We start from the raw sequence: 24,721 nt of genomic DNA on the forward strand, positions 1-24,721 counted from the left end.
TTTAATGCTGTCAGCGACGGTAGTAGTGCCCCAGGTAATCTCTCGCAGCAGGAGGAGGAGGCTGTGTGGTGGGTGGTCATCCCCCAAGTGGGGGGGGGGGGGGGGGCAGGGGTAGAAGTTGCTTTAATCCTTGACCTTGAATCGGTCAAAAGTGGGGGCTGGGCAGTTGTTTTCACGCGGAGAAGCTGCTCAGTCGTCTCGCCAACACAAAGTTCAAGTGAAAGTTCAGCAACGGCTCACGTCCTGTCATCTCCTTGTCACCTCCCTGAGCGGCGCAGGAGTAGAACATGCGAGAGTTGGGTGTTTTTTTTTTTTACTTGACGGGACTGCTAAGTTAGGACGTGTTATTTATATATACACACGCGTATAATATTATTAGGAAGCCACTGGAGCTATGCACTTTTAAATCGAGATTGAAAAACTCATTCCTTGAGGACAGCTTTTTTTGCGTTTAGTTTCCCCCCCCCTCACCTCCGATTTAGCACGGTTGGCTATGTCCAGGTGTGAAACGAGTTCAACGTACTCGCGTATAAATAACCACCTGCACGCCGCGTACGCATTCCTGAATCGAATATGTGCTAGCGGCACAGCACAGCTTAGCGGGGAAAACGTTGTATTAAAAAAAAACACGTCACATCACCGCCCTGACCGATTGGCCAGGCACAGCCAGTGTAGCATTTGCACGCGATTGCAACCGTCGCGCTGCAACAGACCTTCGCGAATGCGACCTTTTCGCACATCCACCCGACAGGTACCTCGGTCGCGAGCGAGGGTCGCACGGCGCGACGTCGTGCCGCACGTTGGAATCTTTTCGCGCGCAGCCAAAGCAACGTCGCGAGGTTTCCCCTCCGCTTTTCGCAAACCAGCTTTTTTAAGTAAGCTTATTTCACGGTGTGCTGTTCCGTGGATTTTTATTTTCTTAAAAAAACATTTTCATTGCTTTCATTTATTTTGAGACAAGCTCTACGAACGAGTCCCGTCGGGTCGATGGCGTAAATACCCAGAAATTTCCATAAAGTTGGCCCTGTCTGAGAGAGGAGAGAGAGAGGGCCCCCCCCCCCCCCCCCCCCCCCCGCAAAACGGCGGCGACAATGGCTCCATGGCGAGAGCGTGGCAGGAATGCGCCCGGCCCTTGTTGCGTTGGGGCCACGCGGGTAGAGGCTGGGAGCGCGCGCGCTCGCTAGCGCACGCGCGGGCCCCCTCCGTGCACCGGTAGTAGCAGATGGCTGCTAATGCGTCACAGATGGCGTCTCATTAAGCATACAAACCCAAAGTGGTTAATCTAATGAGCGGGATCCCCGCGGGGGTAATGTGCAGAGGCAAAAAAAACGGAAATTCACAAAAGTATTTGACCATGCAACAGCGTTTCCTTTGTGCTCTTCAGTGTGTGTTTATTTATTTATTTGTGGGGTGGGGGGGGCTGAGGAATTTAATCAGGTAATCGCCAAAAAGGATGCCTCTGTCACACCACCGCCACCTTGCAGGCGAATCGTTTCAAACGCTCGCTCAACGCTGCCCTCAAACGTGAATGTTTGAAGACCCGCCTGCCACCGTGCGCGGCGGGTTTCCGGGCCGCACGGTTAATTGGCTGGCCGGGGCGTTACCCTCACCAGCGTGCGGCGGCAGTGGCGGATTGAGAAAGACGTGGGAATGTGAGGAAAGCAACGGGCTAATTTGACGCGTGGTACCTTTCGTGAAAACTGAAGCAAATGGGACTTGTACCAGTTTTTGGTTTGTTACGTGAATTCTAACTTTGCCGACGGCACAAAGTGGCCAGAAATTAAGGGCGCTCGTGACGGTATAGTGGATGTAAAGACATTATCGGCGAAAATAAATTATCGGCGTACAGAGGATCAAACTTTATATATATGAATATAATAACAGAACTTGTGATCGAACAGCATTTCTGATGCTGTGCAACAGTGCTGATATTCTTTGTGCTTAGTCTCAGTACCTTTACATTTTTTTTTTATATTCCAAATTGGGATGTTTGGTATTGGCCAAACATCCCAATTCTGAAACTTTGACTTGAAATTCGCTCGAAGGGACTCATACACAGCAGCAACATTGCCCCCCCCCCCCCCCCCCACAGGCATATCTGCAGGGTCACCGCATCGTCACTCGCGCTTTCAGATGCGCTTCTGCGGCCGTCTGGAACGCTCTTCCTCCCGATATTAGGAAGCGGCTGGGAGCTATGGAACTTTTAAATCATCTAGATTGGTAACGCATTTGTTTAGCACGGTTTTTCGTGTTTAGTTTGTTGTCCTGCTCCCCGCACCTCCGATCAGCACGGTTGGCTACGTACGTTCGACGTACACACAGAGACTCGCACAGAAACCTATCCAGACTCATAGAGACCCATAGAGACACGTAGCCCAGTACGGTGCGAAAGTTCAACATACATACATCGACTCACAGTTTGTTGTCCTTCCCCTGCACTTCCGATTAGCAAAACTTAAACCTGCTGATGACCTATCTGCGAGCTGCACCGCAGTGGTCTGCAGCGGGTAGTGAATTCTGTTGCGCGATTAACCCGCTCTGGCGGCGACGTAATTGGCGGGGGCACTTAATCTCCACCGTCTGACTCGCTTTTGATGTTTTAATTTGCCCGCTTTAAACCCCCTCTTTACAGTGATTTTTTTAACGTAATTATCGCCCGTTACAAATGACGGTGGACGTGGAGCCAAGCAACAACGTACGTAAGGTCATGACAATGCCGGACGCGTTATTCGTGGGTGGCTGTAGCCGTTGCTCGTAACGCGAGTATCTACCTACTACACGGTGAACAGTTGTTCGCACGTGAATATTGCGGGCTATTAACCCGTTCTGATGACGTGCGTACATGAACGTCATCGGTTTTCCTTCCGATCGCGTTCCGATGACGTACGCGTGTACGCCTTCGGAAGACCTGCCGAGGCTCCCACAAGGCTCCCACGTGGGAGGGCGCGTGGCACGCAGTTTTGGCGCCAGCTATCGTAGAGTTGCGGCGGTCGTGTCACCACGGTTCTCTGCGGTGAGTTCAAACTTCTTAAAAATAACAACGGCGCTGCTGCTACGCCCCTCCAACTAAAATTAATGCCGAGCCGCTCGAGCCTTCCGAGATTCGGCGTTGAACGGGACCACCCACCGCCCTGCAACTTGCGGACGTCACCGGAACGGGGTTTTTCCTGGTCGGAACCGCGCTCTGTTCCGCGCCACGTCCCCCAACGATTCCTCTTCGGCGGCTCCGTGTGCCCAAACTCCTCCCGTGGCATCGCCTGGCGGCGTGGATGTGTCCGGAACGTCGTGCCGGACAACCGTGCTGGGGGGGGGGGAGGCACCGAGCAACCCGAAACCACGTCAGGAGAACTGCACAGCACAAAACCCCGAAAGATTCACGCCGTAGAACTGTCGCAGCGCGATTCGGAGATGCTTTCGCATGTCAAGATGCGGCGCGGAAATTGCGAGCGTGTTTATTTTCTAGAGTGCTCATGAAGAAGACAGGCCTAAGCTACACACCGCCCCCCCCCCCCCATGCGGCCATCTATTGTGTAACCTTGTCGACAGAGGGAACAGGCCTTTCGCTTTTGCAGCTGCTGTGGCGATGACGTTGCTAGTCCGCGCACGCCTGAGTTGTCATTAAACGTCTGAAGAACAGCTTTTCGTTGTTGTAATGGGATGTCTTTCAATCGTAGGCAGCCTCCCCACCGGACAAAGGAAAAAATGAAGGTGATAGATAGATGACCCTTTTCTAACAAGGTAAGAGCTCGTTGCGAGTAAAGAAGTTCTCTTGTTCAGCGGAGACCTGCGTTTAACTACTTACAGAGCCCTTTGTGCATTGCACAGTGGCGCGGACACAACGATCAGAGGACCTGTCGGCAGACGCGATCCGGCTCCGGTCGTTATAAATCCAGCCCGTCCATCCGTACCAGTCTCAGTGAGGCTGCACTGTTTGTGTGTGCATGCCCGCGCAACATTTTAATTGCAACAAAAAATATAAAGTAAGCGGCATTCTCGGTGCATTAAAGTAAGTCAAGCTTATGATATTATTCCTCTCCCAAATTTGACAGGCGTTGTTGTTGAGTAGCTTTGTCCGGGGGAGTGAGGCTTGTAAACCGGGGCATTAATTCTAGATTTGAAGTTTTCGTGACTGCAAGGGTCCATACTCTTTGGTCATGTAGGTAAAAAAAAGGAAAATAAATTAAATCCCGACGTTTCGGAGGCAACACAAGCTTCCGTCTTCAGGTGGAACCGTCACAGGAAAATAGCTGTATCAAGTGATACAGCAATCACTTGATAAGGAAGCTTGCGTTGCCTCCAAAACGTCGTGATTTTATTTATTTTCCCTTTTTTTTTACCTATGTGACTTTATCGAAAAAAACCGGGGTATGTTTAGCACATTGGTCACGAGCGCCACGTGTTGTGGACTAGCTAGCAAGCTAGTTAGCGGGTCTTTAGCTAGCTAGTGGGTCTTTAGCGGGTTTAGCTAGTGGGTCTTTAGCGGGTCTAGCAAGCGGGTCTTTGGCGGGTCTTTGGCGGCTCTAGCAAGCGGGTTTTTAGCGGGTCTAGTTAGCGGGTATTTAGCTAGCTAGTGGGTCTTTAGCGGGTCTAGGAAGTGGGTCTTTAACGGGTCTAGAAAGCGGGTCTTTAGCGGGTCTAGTTATCGGGTCTTTAGCTAGCTAGCGGGTCTTTAGCGGGTCTAGGAAGCGGGTCTTTAGCGGGTCTAGCAAGCGGGTCTAGCTAGCGGATCTTTAGCGGGTCTAGTTAGCGGGTCTTTAGCTAGCTAGTGGGTCTTTAGCGGGTCTAGGAAGCGGGTCTTTAGCTAGCTAGTGGGTCTTTAGCGGGTCTAGGAAGCGGGTCTTTAGCTAGCTAGTGGGTCTTTAGCGGGTCTAGTTAGCGGGTCTTTAGCTAGCTAGTGGGTCTTTAGCGGGTCTAGGAAGCGGGTCTTTAGCTAGCTAGTGGGTCTTTAGCGGGTCTAGGAAGCGGGTCTTTAGCTAGCTAGTGGGTCTTTAGCGGGTCTAGGAAGCGGGTCTTTAGCGGGTCTAGGAAGCGGGTCTTTAGCGGGTCTAGGAAGCGGGTCTTTAACGGGTCTAGTTAGCGGGTCTTTAGCTAGCTAGTGGGTCTTTAGCGGGTCTAGCAAGCAGGTCTTTAGCGGGTCTAGGAAGCGGGTCTTTAACGGGTCTAGGAAGCGGGTCTTTAGCTAGCTAGTGGGTCTTTAGCGGGTCTAGGAAGCGGGTCTTTAGCGGGTCTAGCAAGCGGGTAAAGGCCCGCTGCATGCGTGGGCAGGGAGCGGTGGTACAGCGGTTACGGCGCTGCGCTACGAACTCGGCGACCCGAGGTTCGACTCCCGCTCACGGCCACCAACACCAGTGCCGATTATCGGTACCGGTCCTGGGCCTACCCCTGGGTTCGACTAGGCCTCAAAATGATTAGCTGGTCCGATTGTGCGAACATCTTCACCGGGGAGACAGAGGTGGCCAGGCGCGGTGGTGCTGACCACCCAACCCCTCGTGTGACGTGCCAGCCTCCATCGGTGCTACTCGCTAACGGCACTTGCCCCAAAAGTATGTAAGGCTATACGGGGGATCTTTGTCATGTCTGTGTGTGTGTGAAAGCCCCACCGCCACTCTGCGAAGAAGCCGCGAGCCGCTGTGATCCTCTTATTATGCTGTCTAGACAGTCTCCCTCTGGGTGCGGTGTGTCGCTCTGTAGGTGTGGGGGAGGATGGATAGTGGGTGGGTGGGTGTGTGGGGGCGGTGGGTGGGTGGGTGTTGTGCCACGCTGTAGGTGTGTGGGGGTGGATGGTGGGTGGGTGGATGGGTGTTGTGCTAAGATGTAGATGTGGAAGGGGTGGGTGGGTGGTGGGGGGATTGGGTGTTGTGCCGTGCAACTCGGGGATGTTATTTTACCATTTATCTCGGGGTCACATTCGCCAGCCTTGAAACCTCACGAAGAAAAAAAGTCGAAAAGAGATTTTTTTTATCGCAGCTTTTGTGGAAAAAAAAACGCGTTTTTTAAATTCCTGCTTGGCACGTAGGCTTCTGTGTGTACGTTAAAATGACAGCTCGCAAGATTTTCTGTTTTTGCCGGTATCAACCGTACCGAGAAGTACGGGCTTTTATTTTGTTTCTCACGGTGCTAACCCCAAATAGTCTAAAATCTGTTAACGCCACGCACGATCAGTTAGCCATGAGGTGTGTGTGTGTGTGTTCCTGCACCACAGGGCGTAAGCTTTTCCGTGAAACCGAATTGTCTCTGTTCAAATCAAGTGGTTGAAATTCCACATTTACGTGGCAGGGCATCGGTTTTCTCCTGAAACACAGCAGACAGGCTGATCACAGTGGGTGAGGGATTGCTCGCCTGTGTTTTGCCCGTACGCCTTCGTGCACAGATGCCTCCTGCGTTGTCATTTCATTCGTGACTTCGCCAGTGGTGTGGTAGCCGGCTTACCCATGTGTTGGTATATGGGGCATAGTGACACAGCAGATCGCAGACTGCGTTGTACACCCGGCTACCCGAATTTGATGAAGTCCCCACGGTGGCGAGACGTGAACTTCCTCGCCAGGTATACAGGAGGTCGTGGATTCGATCCCGACTCTGACGCCTGCTTTATATTTGGAGTTTGGATGTTCTCCCCGTGGTCGCGTGGATTTTTCTCTGGGTCCTCTGGTTTTTAACCTTTCACATTTGGAACTGAGGTGTGTTTATAATATTTGGCTGTTATAAATGTCAACGTCATAAGCCACTTCGTTGGGCTATCATCGGTGGCCAGGTTGCTTCTGAAAAAGAACGACACAGCTCAGGTGGGCTCTTACATGGTTAATAAAAATAAAAATGTGTTAAGTAGTTTAAGTTTGATTCCTGGCCACGGCAAACATCAGTGGCGTGAACCATCTGACCCGGGTTCTGGGTCTTCCTCCTCCAGCAGCCCAAACTAACGAGCATCATGAAGCAGACACGGCAACGGTATTCTGACGTTGGCCAAATGCGCGGTGCTTTGTATCGTCGCAATGATCGTTTGGAATTATAGAAGCAAACCCCCCATGACCGAGGCCTTCTTTTTGTGCGTCAACATCTTTCAGAGAACATCTTTTATATATCTGCCAGCTTTCGGGCATTATACCCCCCCCCCCCCCCCCACAGTAAATGTGGAGCAGAGCTGCGTAAATACTACCATGGTTTTGTGTTTGCCAAGCAAAATAAATCATCCGTGCACATGCGTGCATTTAAGTCGTAGTCTGGCAGCGTCGCCTACTTTCGCAACATTACCGAGCAAAGACTTTAGGAAACAGCTGCTTTGCACTTAAGCGCACGTGGTAAACAGATTGTGAGATCGCTGGGAAATTTGCCTTGTGGCATATTAGATATGTGTGCGTGTGTGTCTCGTCTCCGCTATTCCTGGTGTAGCGTCACGCCCAGAGCTCGTGTGACAGCGCATTAACCACTACAGGCTTGTTCATGTGAAAGAAAATTCACCGATTAGCACAGTGACCAATCACATTTTTTTCAAAATATAATAATACAAATAGACCCCAGTATGGTGACATTGTTATTGTCATGCACGTACAGCCCTTTGTTCAACCCACTTTTTTTTTACCGGGTAAAGCTCACTGAGCTATAATAGTTCTTTTTCAGAAGCGACTACTGGTGGAGTGCCGCTAATACATGTTTTATCTAATTTTGACAGTGACGAATACAGTAATTATCTAAAGCACATTGATATTTCACGGTGTTTTAATCACCTGTTTCACTTACCTAGACACACGAAACAAGTGTGAAATACAGTTTGATGTTTACCTTGACAACAATGCAGCATAACGCTGTACGCCTACCAAAATGCATTCTGGGACACTTGAAATCTGTGCACGGGTGATTAACAGCCTGTGACCTCTCACACTTCAGCATCGCAGAGAGGAGAGGATTACTGTTAATCCAGCAGTGACGTATCACTAGATAAGTTATGCAGCGGCCGTTCTATTCTTGCCTATGGCAATCTGTTCAGGAGCGGATTTTTCTCCGGGTCCTCCGTTTTTTTCCCTCCACATTTTGAATAAACATCACACGTTTAGAGTATTTGGCTATGGCTATAAATGTCCACGCCGCCACCTCGTTCAGCCATCATTTGTGGCCAGGTCACTTCTGAAAAAGAGCTATATTGCTCAGTGGGCCTTACCTGGTAAAATAAAAATAGTAAAAAAAAAGTGAGAACTAATGTCGCTTTCTGCCAGCCCCACCAGAGTTCGTGGAGTTTTTGTGGTTTTACGATGCGATCCATCGTTTGGGTTGCTTGACCACAATACAGCGGCTGCCACCCCTAATTGCACCAACAATGAACACTTTGGTATAAGTTCAACAACAACGACTGACATCTTAAGAGTTTGCTTGAGCAAACCTCCATCCGCCCGATGAACATGTTACTCCACAATTGTATTTTAATTACAAGTGCAGTTTGTTTCGCCGACCGCTGCTAAGCATCTACGTAAGTACACGCCGCTCTGTGAAGACGAATTTGCGCCTTAGCGACAAATGAATTGTTGCCCTAAACCAAAATCCACGTCCGACACCCCCCCCCCGCCCCCCAAAGGGAGTTGGTAGTGGTGTCGCTGTAAACACCTCCACGTGAACACTGTGGAAATTTTTGGTCCCCAAAATAAAATGTAAAAAAAAAACACCTGACTTTTGTCAACACCAACTGGGAGCTGCCTGCGTTCGTTCTTCCGATCGCTTTTGTGTTATGACGGGATGATCGTTCAGAACGGGTGCTCTCTGTCCACATTATTGCAGGCCCGGAGACGAATAGATTCAACAGCACAAATCGGAGGTTTTCTTTCTGCTGTTTGGGAGCACACATCTGCGTGTCGTTAAATGAACGCAGCGACCATCCTGAATTAATAACACGAACAAGCAGACAATATTCCTTCGTCGTAAATCAAGCACTCCACGTAAAAATACGCGAGCATTACTTGCACAAGCCATCGGCCGTACGCGCCTTCTGGTGCTGCTTAATTACAGCAGCAGTGGACGCGTGTCCACACACACTCAGACTCGCACAGAGATCCATAAACCCACGGTGAACACAGATCGCACGGACTCATAGACTCGCACATAGAGACCCATACATAAACCCACAGTGGACACAGATCGCACGGACTCAAGACTTGCACATAGACCCATACATAAACCCACAGTGGACACAGATCGCACGGACTCAGACTCGCACATAGAGACCCATACACCCACAGTGGATACAGATCACATCTGTATCCACTGTGATTTCTTTCGAACAGTTTTTTGTGTATTAGTTTGTCTTTCCCTTGCACCTCCGATTTGCAAGGTTGCCTCAACATACATACAAAGTTGACGTCACATTTTCCGAATTCCGATGAGCCACAGCCAATCACAAGTGCCTCATTGTTCATCATAAGTGACTCGGATTAATCTGTACAGTAGGGATTTTTTTTTTAAATGCTGTTGTAAATATGAAATTGTGAATAATTAGCAGCTATTACATTATTAAGTCGATGGTCGAATTCGGCCCAGTGTCCTCTTGAACCAATCCTTCAAATGTGGGCAACGTTTGGCAAATGTCTGCGAGGGTGAGTTTAGAGAATTTTGCAACCGAGTGGGGACGGTGGGGTACAAGTAGGTAGGGCAGCGAACTTGAATAGGTAGCAGAGGTCACAACCGGGTACCCGATACCCGTACCCTACCCGATACCCGACTACCCGTACCCGGCCGGGTACAGGTAGCCGTTTGCGACCCTGGTGCGGCCGGGTACGGGTACGGGTAGGCCATGAGTCTGGTGAGTAGCCGTTTGTCACTCATTTCGGGTAGGGTACGGGTAGGGAACGGCTACCCGTACCCAGCCGGGTACGGGTAACCATTGCGACCCTGGTGCGGCTGGGTACGGGTACGGGTAAGGAATCAAAACCCGTTTGCGACCTCTGATAGGTAGCGAACTCAAGTTACCCGAGCTCTCGCCGCCTGATCAAGCTCGAGGCAGTTCGAGCGAATGGCCGTCGCCGTGTCCGATGTTCAACTTATCATACCTCACTTAGGATTTGCCTGGGTGGGATGGGGGAGGGGTTAGTTTTATTTGCAGGTTCTTGGGTGATTTGTTTACCTTTCTTGTACTTTGCGCTGCTATCGCGTTTTTACACGCTTTCATTTAACTCAATGTCTGTTGTTGTATCTTCAAATCTTGTAACTCAATTTTAACCCACTTCCCAATGTGATATTGACTGCAAACTTGGTATACTTAAGTCATACTGATGACAATACTATATTCTATCATAAAAATAAAAAACATATTTTTGAACATATATGTTATATTTCGGCTTGGGTCTAATTGTCCACGCTCAACTGACGTTGGCTGTAATTAGCCACGGTCCCTTACGTTCTGGCAAGGTTCGGGGCCACTTCCTGGAGTCGTGGAGTTCTTCCATTGCGAGTACATTTCATAAAAGTGTGTTTTTAAAACAGTTTTTTCAAATATTACTTATTTGTATTGTGTTGGTGTTGTAACGTCCTTACCCCGTTTCCCCTTATTGGCCATCTGTGAATTTTAAAAAGAGCTTCATAGCTCATCGGATTGCTCCAGTATAGATACAAAACATATTCAGATTCTGGTCGCGAAAAAGTCTGAAGCCAATGGAGGAAGAGGAGGAGCCGTGTCGGTCCGAATTTCATTGATACGTTGGCCACGCTTAGAGAACATTTTCGGAAACTTGACAGCCTTGTTTTGGTTTGGCGGAGGATAAATGACTATAATTTTGGCATAAATCTACCCACGTCGCCGAATTTCAGTCTACCCACGTGGCCGAATTTTTAGTTGACACGGGGTGGGGGAATGTTCCCCTTGGGCCACAGACATTTACTGGACATGTGAGAGAGAAAAAACGCTTCATAGCTCATCGGATTTCCCCCAGTATAAACGAATATTCCGATTCTGACAATTCTACCGCGTGGGGATTAAAATCACCCCCCCCGACGCACAATATGGATCGGCAGTGTGGGGACATTTACACCCAGAAGTGGTCAAGAAACCGCGTGCGATGTAAGCTCGTGGCAGCTGCCCCGTGTCGCCTGCGCTGGTCACGACCCACCACCACCACCATCGCCCGCGCGTCTTTCACCGTCAAATTATCTGCGACGGCGACGAGATACCGGACGTGGGCGGGTGGGCGGATGCCCGTGAACAAGGGCTTCGCATCTTCTTGGTTCTTTCGGTAAAGTCACGTAGAAGGAAAATAATAAAATAATAAAAATAAAACATAATAAAATAATTCTCACGACGTTTCGGTCTGTCTCCTCGACAGACCTGTTCTTCACCTGAGGACGGCTGCTTGCGTTGTGGCCTAAATGTCGTGAGAATTATTTAATTATGTTTTATTGTTATTATTTTCCTTCTACGTGACTTTACCGAAAGAACCAAGAAGATGAATCCCTGCTGCAGTCACGAAAGCTTTAAATCGAAGGGCTTCGCAGCTTGTGAGATCCCCCCCCCCCTCCCCCCCCGGTATAAATAGTGTCCGATTCTGGCGGAACGATGCGATTGTCCGTCCACCACGGCACGGCTCGGGGAAGGCTTTTCCACTCTCAAAGGCAGCTCGGAAACTGATGTGTTGGGGGTGGGGGCGGTGTGAGCGGCTGCCTACCGCTAGTGCGTGTGCGTGTTGCCCGCTCGGGCTCGTGTTGTTTGGGTGGGGGATGGGGTTCGGACGTTGCTGGGGGTTTGGTGGTGGTTGTTGTTGGTGGTGGTGGTGGCGAGGAGGAGGGTAGGGAGAGAGCGAGGAGAGGGGTAGAGAGAGAGAGATGGGGGGGGGGTGACCCAAATTTCGCAGCCAGTTTGCGAGCAAAGTTGCCCCGTTGGGTTGGAGACGCGTTGGACCGGAGATTTTCCAGCGCAGAGGCACGCCAGGAATTTGGCCCGGCCCGACCCTTCCTTTCACCGTCGCTGGGCAGAAAAAGCTGAGAGCTTTATAGGGTGGCAGTTAGTGGAAGGGGGGGGGATGTGTGTCTGTGTGTGTGTTTTTTTGTGTGTGTGCGTGTGGGGTTGTTGTTTTTTGTTGTCTGCCTGCGAGCGCGCGCGCGTGTGTGTGTGTACGTCTGTGTGTGTGTGACTGCACATGTTGTATATTTGAAACTGCCGAATTCTCATGTACATGCTCCACGCTTTGTTTGACCTTCGGGTGGGAGGGGAGTGTGTGTGTGTCTGTGTGTGTCTGCTCGCCTCCCGCGTACTAACGCCACCGCGTGTGCTGCTTTGTGCGCGGTGGGTCTCGTGTGTGTACGCGCCTGTGTTTGCGTATAGGGGACGGGTGGAGCTGTCGTCTTTGTGTGCGTGTGTACGAATTTGGGGGAGCGGTAGTGTAGCGGTTCGCGCGCTGCGGTACGAACCCGGCGACCCGAGTTCCATTCCCGCTCACGAGCCAACACCCAGTGACGATCATCTGAACCGGTACCTGGGCCTCCCCTAGGTCGACTCAGCCTCAAACGAGTAACCGAGTGCGGTGTGGAAAATAATCGCCACGAGGGAGACAAAGGCGGCCGGGCGTAGTACTGGCTAACCAACCCCCTCGTGTGCCGTGCCGGCTTTCATAGGTGCTCGTGAACAGCACTTGCCCCAACCCACTGTTAAGGCCATACGGGGGATCTTTGTCTTTGTGTGTAGTCGGGGGAGTCGGCGAGGTCGGTGTGGCTTTGGGGTAGTGGCAAGCTGCTGAAGAGAGGCGAAGGAGGAGGAGAAGACAGAACAGGGGGGGGGGGGGGTGTCGCAGTGGTGGAGGAAGAAGGGGGTGGGTGGATGGGTCCTGGGGTGGGGGGGGGGAGAGTTTGCACGGAGTTTTTTTTTCTTGTGTAGAATCTCGGAAACAAGGCGACCCATTGTCCCTGGCGGGGCCGGGATTGTGTGGGTGCAGCCCTGCACCTGACGGGGCTAACCCCAGCCGCATTCCACGAGACCACCGCATTCACATGCAGCCAGCCAGCCAAGGCTGCTGCTGCTGCTGACCTGCCTGCCGCTGCTTCTGCCGCTGCTGCATCTTCTGCTGTTTCTTCTTCTGCTGCCGCTGCTTCTGCTGCTGCTGCTTCTTCTGCTGTTTCATCTTTTTCTGTTTCTTCTTCTGCTGCTTCTTCTGCCGCTGCTTCTGCTTCTGCTGCTGCTGCATATTCTGCTGTTTCTTCTTCTGCTGCTGCATCTTCTGCTGTTTCTTCTTCTGCTGCTGCTTCTTCTTCCGCTGCTTCTGCTTCTGCTGCATCTTTTGCTGTTTCTTCTTCTGCTGTTTCTTCTTCTGCTGCTGTTTCTTCTGCCGCTGCTGCATCTTCTGCTGTTTCTTCTTCTGCTGCTGCATCTTCTGCTGTTTCTTCTGCTGCTGTTTCTTCTGCCGCTGCTGCTGCATCTTCTGCTGTTTCTTCTTCTGCTGGTGCTTCTTCTGCTGTTTCTTCTCCTGCTGTTTCTTCTGCTGCTTCTTCTGCTGCTGCTTATTTTTCTGCTGACCTGCCTGCTGCTTCTGCTGCTTCTGCCGCTGCTTCTTCTTCTGCTTATTCTTTTGCTTCTGCTGCTGCTGCTTCTGCTGCTGCTGCTTCTGCTGCTGCTGCTTCTGCCCAGACGAGAATACAAGCTATTCACTATTTTTTATTTGACCACGTAAAGTCCCGCTGAGCTTCTGTAGCTCTTTTTTCAGAAGCGACCTGGCTATCACAAATGATAGTTCAACGCAGTGGCTTGTCAAATACTCTAAACGTGTTTTTATGTTGATTCTAAATGCGGAGGGAAAAACCGGGAGGACCCGGAGAAAAATCCACGCGACCACGGGGAGAGAGACACGCAAACTCCAAATATACAGCAGCAGGCGTCAAGGTTGGGATCGAACCCACGACCTCCTGTATACCAGGCGAGGTAGTTAACATATCCTAGCCACCGGGACCCATCTTATCGCGCTCAAAAAACGCGACCTATCTTCGAGATTTTTTTAAAATATTTTTTTTTTAATTAGATTTGTTTTTCTCTTCACAATAACAAAGGCCCACGCTGCAGAACGCCGGGCGACCAGAATAAAACAGCCGCACATGGATCTACGCCAGGCCCCATGTACACGACCCGTCCTGGGTGATGGCGGGCGGGGGGCGGGTTGGGGGGGGTACAGACAACCCGGGGGATATCTTCGAGATTCTTCAGAGGCACAGGAACTCCCCCCCCCCCCTTCTTTGGGATAACAACACATATTACCATACAAGTGTATATTCGTTATAAGCCGAAGAATTTGTGTCCATGCAATAAAACATTCTTTTGTAAACTACTTCTTTTTTCTGAACGTACGTATGTATTTTTTTTTGTAACCGTTAGGCTTTGCTGATGTTGGAAGGATGTCTCGGTGGATCGCGTTTTTTTATTATTATTTTATTTTCGCAAACATAACTTAGGTGAACTGGACGAGTGAGCAGTGGCTGCGAGTTTTCCGCTCGTCGCGGCGGTGGTTCGGGGTCATGGGAAGAAGCGTAGCGCCGTGTGTGTGTCAGTGTGTGTGTGTCTGTCTGTGTGTGTGTGTCAGTGTGTGTGTGTGTCTGTGTGTGTGTCTGTGTCAGTGTGTGTGTCTGTGTCAGTGTGTGTGTGTCAAGTGTGTGTGTGTCAGTGTGTGTGTGTCAAGTGTGTGTGTGTCACTGTGTGTGTCTGTTTGTGTCTGTGTGTCAGTGTGAGTGTCTGTGTGAGTGTCAGTGCGTGTGAGTGAGTGTGAGTGAGTGACTGTGTGTGAGTGAGTGTCAGTGAGTGACTGTGTGTGAGTGAGTGTCAGTGTGTGTGAGTGTGTGTCAGTGTGATTGTCAGTGAGTGTGAGTGTGTGTCAGTGTGATTGTGAGTGAGTGTCAGTGTGTGTGAGTGAGTGTCAGTGTGTGTGAGTGAGTATCGGTGTGTGTGAGTGAGTATCGGTGTGAGTGTGTGAGTGTACATACATGTACATGGATGTTTAATCAAGTACAGTACAGTTAACGATTCACTCATCATCCGTGTCATGATAAATACGAAAGGTGCGAGCTGGGGGTGGACTCGTTCCTTGCACGGGCGATGCGGTTACCACGCCGCCAAATTCACGTTCGCGTGATGCCGGGGTGGGTGGGTGGGGTGGTTACCCGACTGCCGTGCGTGCAGCGAAAGTCCCGAGTCATACCAAGGTGCGAGTGTGAATTGGCGTATGAGCGGGTCCGCGTGCCCCAGAGGTCGCAAACGGGTTTTGATTCCTTACCCGTACCCGGCCGCACCAGGGTCGCAAACGGGTACTTGCACCCGGCCGGATACGGGTAGCCGGGTATCGGGTACCCGGTTGCGACCTCTGGCGTGCCCCGAGACCTCACTTGTAATTGATTAAAACCAGCATGGCAACAGCGCCCCCTACTTGGCGGCAGACCATTGCCGCCCGTGCAATGCAGGGAATACTGACGGCCCCTGGTGGCCATTTAGTGCGGTCCCCTGACGTGCGCCCCCTCTGCCCTTCTGAAAATTAATTTTTAAAAAGGGGGGCTCTTTAGGGCACCGCGGGGGCGAGATGTTAACTACCTCGCCTGGTATGCAGGAGGTCGTGGGTTCGATCCCGATCCTTACGCCTGCTGCTGTATATTTGGAGTTTGCACATTCTCCCCGTGGTCGCGTGGGGTTTTCTCCCGGTCCTCCGGTCTTTTCCTCCCCACATTTCAAATCAATGCGCGTTTTGAGTACTTGGCTGCTATAAATTTCAACGCGATAAGCCACTTCATTGAGTGATCATTTGTGGCCAGGTCGCTTCTGAAAAAGAGCTAAGTGGGCCTTACCTGGTAAAATAAGAAATAGTTTATAGCAGTCTATAGTTTGTAGAGCTCTCTGTAGTTGGAGGTCCTTTCGCCAGCGGTGGCATGACCGAGCAATTGCAGGGCAGCGCCTTTGCATTTCTTAAATATCTCTCTCCGGTTTCCTTTCCGCGTGCAAGCACAGCAGGTTCACTTAAGGAGGGGTCAGGGTTCAGCCGAACACGCCGATGCAGGGACCCCTCCCGGAAAGAGGCCCCCACCCCTCCCCACTGCCCCTCCGAGACTTGGTGAACCGTTTCTTGATTAACAAGGGACATTATAATAACAGTAATCGCGGACGATTTAACTCTGAACAAATTGGCTCTGTGCGCAACCGTAGCCGTCCGTTACCAGTTCACCGCTGGACGAGGGCCTAACAATTGTGGGGCGCCGTGTTCTTTTACGTCTTTCCCAGGAGCTGCGCGATCCCTCCCAGTCCCACGTGGCCTCATTTCACGGCTTCATCATTTGCCCTCGCTATTTGCTCGTGTCTCCCCGCCTGCCTCGGTGTGTACCAATGTGAGCGGGGTTTTGTTGGTTAGCGTATTCTCTGGTTTATAAAGACACTGGGTGATAATTGTTTTTTTAACCCTTTTATCTGGCAACAAAACTGACACGAGCTCTCATACTCTGATTGTGCATTGTCTTTGAGTTTTGCGCCTTTTGGCGTCATCTGGTCCAACACCATGTGAGACTAGGCTCTAAGCAAAGCTGTCTCGGGTGTGGACCAATCAATTTCAAGGACGGTGTATACATTATCAGAGTTGTGTTTTTTGTTTGTATTCCGACCGCAGGTATTGTGGTCAATGCAAACATGACTCCTTGTAAAAAAAGTGTCAGTTTTGTTGCCAGATAAAAGGGTAAAAAACCAATGATCATATTTTTCTACTGGCAAAGGAGGTTCCAATGTTGTAGAGACAGACACTGGGTGGTTCGTCTTATAATCCGGAAGACGGCAGAGGCTAAATGGCAATAATTTTAGCCTAAATCTACCACGTGGCCGAATTTCAGTCTACCAGTACATTACCAGTCAGGGGGAACTGCCACCAGCCTGCCAGAGGAAACTATCTCTCCCCATGTTATGTGTTTATGTTGAACTTCTTTCACACCGTACATAGTCACCCGTGCTCATCGGAGGTGCGGTGGAAAGGACAACAAACTAAACGCACAAAGCGGTTTTAAAGACGTGAGTTTTCAATCGAGATTTGAAAGTACATAGCTCCAGATGTGTTTTAAGCAGTCTGTCTGTAATAATCTTCCATAAACCGTCTCTCCTCATATACAAAGCGGAGCATTCATCACCGTCTTGTGGAATGCTGCACTCCGTTTTAGTACCGTATGGTCCCACTTTATAAACCACGGTAATTTTCTTCCGCCAGCGTCCAATCTAGATTGCACAACTTTACATTTTACACCTCGATTCTCGCTTCCCCAGTATGAGGGGGCGGTGAGGTGGAGTGGTGGCGTTGCGTCATAATTTTCCGGAGCGTCTTATATATCCGGAGAGTACGGTTCGCGGCTCACGTAAAATTCACGCCGCTCGACAATGCGTTCAAAGCACACTTTGGGTGTGAGCCGTGCGCGTCACGGCAGCGCCGTTACTCAGGCGGTGGAGCTGAGAGGGACGAGCCTGGTTCACGTCACCCTTTGCCCTTCCGACGACGTTACGCGTGCACGGTAAATAGTGGTGGCGTGCGTGCACGTCATCGGTTTGTCTCTTCCGATTCCGTTTCCGACGACGTGCGCGTGCACGTCACGCCGGAGTGAAAACTGAAATGAAATGACTTCGTCAGTTCTGGATTTGAAGTTTTCGTTACTGCAAGGATCCATACTCTTTGGTTCTTTCGGTAAAGTCAGTACTGAGGCTCCCTCACAAGGCCACGCGGGCAGGGCGTGTGGCAAAGTTTGGCGCCGGCTGTCGCAGAGTTTGCCGCGGTCGTGTCGCAACGCTTCTCCGTGGTGAGTAACGACGTCTTTAAAAACAGCGGCGCTGAGCCGGGCCTCTTGCACCTTCCCGAGATTCAGCGGTGGACGGGGACACACCCCCCCCCCCCCCCCCCCCCCCCCCCCCACAGCCTGCAGGACGTCTTGGAACGGGGAGAAGGGGTTAACGGAGCATTTCACCTCCCCCACTGCTCGTAGTCGTGGGGGACCTCCCCACCGGCATTGGAGAATGCTGGCCTCTGCCAAGGAGTGTTCACATTTCGCCGAACATCGGTACAAATGCTCCACAGCTGTTTGCACTCGGTCCTCATGGAGACAACAGTTTTCAGGAAAGTTCCCGTGACGTGCGCCGTTCAGGCGGAGTTCATGGGAATGTTTGGGTCGGTGTTACTTGGCATGTTCTCGCGTGATGTGCGGCGATAATCGTTGTTGATTGTGGTTGCGTGGAACGCCTTTGCGTTCACACCAGCGACAAGATCAATTGCCCATCGGGGACCAACTCGAACCATCCATGCATCCCTGGTGGATATAAAATGACGAGCGCTTCGTGGGAATTTTCTCCTACGGTGAGAGTGACCCCTGCCATATAAATGTGGAATTTCCGTCACTAAATATTTCTGCCTGGCAGAAACCAGGCTGAGAGCGCATCCGAGCGGGAATGGTCGTGTCGGTGAATAGGTTCCGAGCGGGGGTGGTGATGACGCATGTGGGAAATGGGTTTGTACGACCCAAGCGATAGAAACAACTTCTATTGTTCACATCTGTTACTCCACACCTCCAGCCCCAGGGATTGTTGCGAGGGACGCGTGTAAACGTACGTGTGCGCCTTCTCACAACCAAAGCTGCTTTTTACCGGTCGCATGGTGACGAACGAGCCTGCTCCACCGCATCGTCCCCGCATGCCTCGCACCCCCCGTCATTAAATATTCTCCAGTTATGAATACTGCGCACTATGGACGGGGTTGACGAACCGACCTTTGATGCACTGCCATCTGCTGACTTGGCAAATCTCTACGATTCGCTCGCCTCCTAGATGGCGGAGCAGCTCAAGATAAACATGCCGCGAAATCAACCGTCGAGTTGGGATGTCCTATATTTTATGAAGTAGAGTAATCAAATACCCTCCTGATTGCCGATGATATTACTCGGCTAATCGGATAACATTTGGGGGGGGGAAAAAGTGTAACGTCTGTTGGCACGTGTGCACCTGGATGAAATGTGATGTGGGCGGGGCTTGGTGACATCATTGACACAATCAGCCAAGTAAAACTGGGTGTGGCTTGTGCTGGGGGTTTCCAGCCTTCGGGAGTATGTATGTACGTACGTTGAATTTCTTTCGCACTGCACGTAGCCGACCTTGCTAATCGGAGGTGCGGGGATGGAAAGGAGGTGATGACTGGGCGGCCACTGTCTTTAAAAGGGTGGCAACGCATTGTTAATAGTCGAGCCTCACAGCAACAAGCACCTGGATTCGCTTCCTGACTCGGGTGCCATTGCGTGTGGAGCTTGTACGTTCTCAACCTGTTCGACGTGGGTTCCCTCTGAGTGCCCCGGTCTTTCCTCCCATAGCTAAAAGCTTAAAAAGAAATTTTTATCATTGGACCAAACATTCACAAATACTGACAAATTTGACTTGCAAATTACTGAAGCGGGGATTACACACTGCAGCATCGCACCATCGCAAATGTGCGATCCTAACAACAACAACCATTAAAATAATAACAAGTTGTACGAACAGATTATCGCAGATAATAAAACGTGCACGCTGTCAGGTTATGCTAGCCCAGGGGCCGGCAACCCGCGACCTCGGAGCTTCATGCGGCTCTTTGAAGGACTACTTTCGTGGCGTTATTTATCAAGGGCCCACCGTCTCGTATTCACGCTGCAATTGCGGCTCTTGTCGTATTTATTTTGTTGTGAGCGAATTGAAAAAAAAAAATGGCTCCTTGTTATTTTGGTCTGCCGACCGCTATGCGATCCAATGTGAACCTAACACGGGGACTGGCTGTCCTGGCTATTTCACATTTAAAAAAATACTGCAACGTGGGAACGATAGTGGGGGGGGGGGGGGGGGAGTGAAACCTTCCTGGGGGGGGGGGACCATCCATGGAGATGCCCTGGCTGAGCACGCGGACGCTGGCGCCTCTCGCTCCTTACGTAACGCAGCGGTTGCCATTTCCGTGAAAAAATTGAGGAATTCCACGTGGCTCCATTAAAATCGCAGGGCAGGCCCACGGTCCAACATTGAAAAACTTTTGGTAAGAAGAAAAAGGAAAAGCCCGTTGCCACAATTGCGATTTCACCTAAATATTGTGACGATCCGATATTTGAGATGCAGATTTTAGATAATAACCAGGCGAAGGTGTTTGGATAGTTTTCGTAGGGGGGGCCCTGGGGGTGCCCTCCCCAGCCATGTCCGTGAGCCTTGGTGGGGGGCGGGGGGGGGGAGTGGGGGGGGGCCACCGTTGAGACCTCCCCTTCACGCCATCGGGTCCTTTGCGGGGAACCTCGAGCGACGACGCGGTGCGATCTCTTCACCCGAATTGCCGAGTCTTGTCTGGTCTGGTGCATTCTGAGTTTATTTGTATTTTTCTGGAGTGTTGACATTTCCACGCCTACAGCGCTCTGTGGTCCTTCGGTGAAAGGCGGCGTTATAAAAGTTGTTGTCGTTGTCGTTTGGAGGTAGAGTTGCGACGTTAACAAGTGGCGCAACAATGCGGGGTATGGCCCACCGCATGCTCGCGAGTCATTTTTGCTTCCTGTCAACATCCTGGCATTGCCTGGCGATCAAATGAGAGGATGTATGTGCGTGTGTGTGTGTTTGTATGTTGAACTTTTTTCACACTGTATGTAGCCAACCGTGCTAATAGGAGGTGTGGTGATGGTCCGTGAGCAGCCCCAGGTTGAAACGTTTTATTTTATTTTACCAGGTAAGGCCCGCTGAGCTGTATAGTGACCTGGCTGTCACAAATGATAGCTAAATGATGTGGAAATTTATAGCAGCCAAATACTCTAAACGCGTGATGTTGATTCTTAACGTGGAGGGAACAACTGGAGGACCCGGACAGGAATCCACACGACCACGGGGAGAGAGACACGCAAACTCCAAATATACAGAAGGCGTCGGGGTCGGGATCGAACCCACGACCTCCTGTAGACCAGGCGAGGTAGTTAACCTCCCGACCTGTGGACACGGGAGTGGGCGTTATTCATGGAGCGACGGACGATGATGACGACGTCGCTTGTTGTTTTGCGTGCGCGCTGCCGTCGTGCGTTGTGCCGGACGCAGGCATGTGCGTCAAGTGCAACAAGGGGGTGTACGGCTCCAGCCAGGCGTGCCAAGCCATGGGCAACCTCTACCACACGTCGTGCTTCACTTGCAGCTCCTGCGGTAAGCCCCCCACCCACCGCCCCACTGCTCACTGCTCCCCACCCCATAGTGCTGCCTCCTATCACCACACAGTGCTCCCCACCACCCCACAGCGCCGCCCCCCCCACCACCACACAGCGCCCCCCCCCCCCCCCACCACCACACAGCGCCGCCCCCCCCCCCCCACCACACAGCGCCCCCCCCCCCCACCACCGCGCAGTGCCGCCCCCCCCACCACCCCACAGCGCCGCCCCCCCCCCCCCACCACCACACAGCGCCGCCCCCCCCCCCCCACCACCGCGCAGTGCCGCCCCCCCCACCACCCCACAGCGCCGCCGACGTTGCCTCGGAGAGCAATGGTGACGTGCCGCTTTTCCCGGCACGTGTGCGTTTTTGAGATTGTTTTCTTGGGGGGGGGGGGGGGAGAGCCATCGTTCAGCTGTGGATTTACAGGGGGCTGTCATCATTATTTTATTCAAGTGATAAGTAGGCGCGTGGCGCGCGTCCTACGAGCACCGTTGTCAGTCTTCGCGTTGTCGCGTGATGAATGAGGAGGCGTGCGCACGAGTGAGATCCCTCCCCGCCCTCGTTCACGCATGCACGTACCCACGTTGGACTTCTTTCGCACCCTACGTAGCCGACCGTGCTAATCGGAGGTGCGGTGGGAGGATAGGGGGTGGGGAAGGACAAGAAAACGTAGGTATCGTGTGTCTGTTCCCATTCACTCGCTAAGCCCCTTGGTTTCGGAGAGTTCGCCTGAAGGCACCGCTGCGAGAACAGACTACGGGCTCGGTGTCATTGCCCGAGGCTCAGACGGGCAGACGAAGGGCCACCATTCAAGAAATAATTCGTGCGGATCGGCTTCAACGCTTGTCCTTCAGAGCTATCATTTCAGAGGGCATCGACACGTTGCTTTTTTGTCGTTAATCGTGCTTGTGCGCCGCTGCCAACGCAGCGACACTGAAAAATTCGTCACATTTCAAGGAAGTTTTTTTTAACAGTGGACCTTTAAAAAACGACAGTTTTTTTTCTTCCAGTTATTGTTTGTGAATTGCACAATCTTTTATTCCAACTCGTAAAATCCCGTCAGAGGGGGGGGTAAAGGAGCGTGTTTGCGCGGAACTTTTTCTCGGCGTTCGCCTCGCGCCGAACTCTGGCCGCCAAAAAAAAAGTGCTCGACCCCGTTTGCGACTTCCGTTCGATTGGCCCGCTTTTTTTCGAAATGCGACCGTCAAAACATTTCACGGCCTCCATCGTGCAAAAAACTCAAACCGTTGAAACCTTTGAAAGTTTTTTAAAGAAAGAAAAAACAGCATTGTGAGCCGATTTTGGTCGAGAATACCGCACAGCATTTTCAGCCGCACTTTTCTAGCAAAACTAGTTTTGTGTTGGGGGATGAGGGCTGGGAATGAGGGGGGGGGAAACCTCAGAGCACTCAAATCCCTCCTGACGGGATGCAAGTCGAGCGACGATGCCCACTATTTATACGTCTATATGTTTTACTTGGTTAGACCCCACTGAGCTGCTCTATGTAGCTCTTTTTCAGAAGCGACCTGGCCATCACAAATGCGTGGACATTGATAGCAGCCAAGTACTCTAAACGTGTGTCGTTGATTCTAAAATGGGGGGAGGGGGGGGGAGAAACCGGAGGACCCGAAGAAAAATCCATGCGAGCACGGGGATACAGAGAAAAGAGAGACGCAGACTCCAAATATACAACATGTGTTGGGGTCTGGATCAAACCCACGACCTCCTGCATACCAGCCGAGGGAGTTAACATCTCGCCACCGGTGCGCCCTGCACATTACGGAGATCAAGGGGGGGAGAATGCTGTGAGTGAAAGGAACTCCCCGAGGCTACCAAATCGCTTGGCACGTTTTCATTCTTTCTCTTCTCTGTGAGGAACGCCCTCCTTCTCCTCCTCTGTGAGTTTTTTTTTGTTTCACGTTGCACGGCGCGCGAGAGCGAACTGATGCGTCCTGACGACTCGTCGATTGGCAGCGAATGCGTACCCCCTTCACGGAACGCACGGACTTGAGTGGGTGGAGGGATGGTAAATTGGCGAGGGACCGCACAGTGCAAATTCGACGGCACGAAGCACCGACCGGGGCATCGACCACACAAGCGGTGAACCAATTGTGAACTCCAAAAAAATGATACCGAAGCATTGGAGGAATCCATCGCACATTTTGTTTCGGTGTTACGCAAGGCAAGCAGGGGCGGTGGAGGGGGGGGACAGCTCACTGATAAATCCACGGGAGTGGGCACCCATTGTGGTCGGTGACCTCAAGAGAAGATGCTAGGATTAGTGTAATTGGAGCAAAACACTCGACACATTGATCAGCAACACTGACCTTAAACAGAAAAACACGCACATGTATAATGATGAAGAGAGACACTGGCCGAAACGTCGGCCATTATATTTAATCTTTTTAAGGCCTCAAAGTTGTTGTAGACGAATTTGTTGAGTTTTTCTGTTGTGTTAATGTGCAATAATGACAACGCAGACGCGTCGCCAACTAATTTGTGTTGTAAAAGCAGATCTTGGGAGGTCATGCATTGATTTTGCACGTCTCCTTCCGATACAGTATTAGGGAGCCACTGAAGCAGCAGTGGCTGCTGTTGATGCCTTGGCTGGGCAATGCGCATTCACATTCCCACTTTAACTGGTGGTCAAAAAAAAATCTAAAAGCCTTTGCCAACTTCCTAAACCTTGAGTCGAGGCACATTGATGAATGAATCCTTATGGGTGTTTGTGATATAAATTGTAATTGTTTACGGCTATAGCGATTCCTGGGAAGCATGCCGTAGGTTATACGCAGAAATAATTTTGAGGATATACTCGAGGGAAATATTGTCGACATCTTAGGATCATTTTAAAACCTTGTGCTTTGAAGACAGATTTGAATCAAAAGTTACGTAATTTCATAAATTAGTTCCTGCCCTATGATTCACTGTTTTTTCCAAGTTTCCGCGTGGTTGTCAATGATACTTAATAGGGATGGGTTTCCGATGAAAAAATTTCAGATGTTGGATTTTTAAGGACATGTTCAGATTTTGGATCATTTTCATTACGCGATAAATTTTATTTAACTTCGCTTCTCACTAAGAAAAGTCACTGGCACACGACCCCAATTATGGCGGAAAAGCACGGAAGTGACATCATATAAGTGACATAATTTCCTGTGACATCATACTTTGGGATAAATCTGAAACAAATAGTTTTTTTTCCGTATCATCCAATACTTCATATCTAGGTGCGATTTTCAAACCTTTCATCCAAAAATCATGAACACATCTCTAGTTAAAATATTAAAATATACTGACTACAATAATTAATTGGCACTTATTCATGTGAAAGCTTGTACGACATTCATCAGGCAAACAACATTTGTAAGAAGCACTGAATTGGTCTGCGTATATTCCCTAGAACATTCATATTCGCCTGGATTTATTTCCCATGGGAAATTAACACAGCGACTGGTCAAGTGGCACCTCCTGTTGGACACGTTGAAAGCGTGTTCTCTTCATATTAACGGCGCAAAAATACGTTAAAACCTTATTGAAACTCGGAATACTTGGTCAGAGAGAGCCTTTCCCTTTATGGTGGGA

General features: G+C 50.8%; 2 protein-coding genes across 2 annotated transcripts in view; one reads left to right on the forward strand and one right to left on the reverse strand.

Moving 5' to 3' along the window:
* Window positions 1–24,721, reverse strand: part of LOC133355844 (cytochrome c oxidase subunit 4 isoform 1, mitochondrial-like) — a 554,855-nt gene that overhangs the window by 270,599 nt on the left and 259,535 nt on the right. The window lies entirely within an intron of this gene.
* LOC133355800 (Wilms tumor protein 1-interacting protein homolog) overlaps window positions 1–24,721 on the forward strand; it is a 70,877-nt gene that overhangs the window by 31,174 nt on the left and 14,982 nt on the right. Inside the window, exon 4 of the mRNA XM_061573171.1 lies at window positions 21,029–21,130. Coding sequence (XP_061429155.1) covers window positions 21,029–21,130 — 102 coding nt within the window. The remainder of the gene's footprint in view (window positions 1–21,028; window positions 21,131–24,721) is intronic.

The sequence above is a fragment of the Lethenteron reissneri genome, chromosome 52 (assembly GCF_015708825.2).
Source record: "Lethenteron reissneri isolate LAM-NWPU_2019-01 chromosome 52, ASM1570882v1, whole genome shotgun sequence".
Lineage (NCBI taxonomy): Eukaryota > Metazoa > Chordata > Hyperoartia > Petromyzontiformes > Petromyzontidae > Lethenteron > Lethenteron reissneri.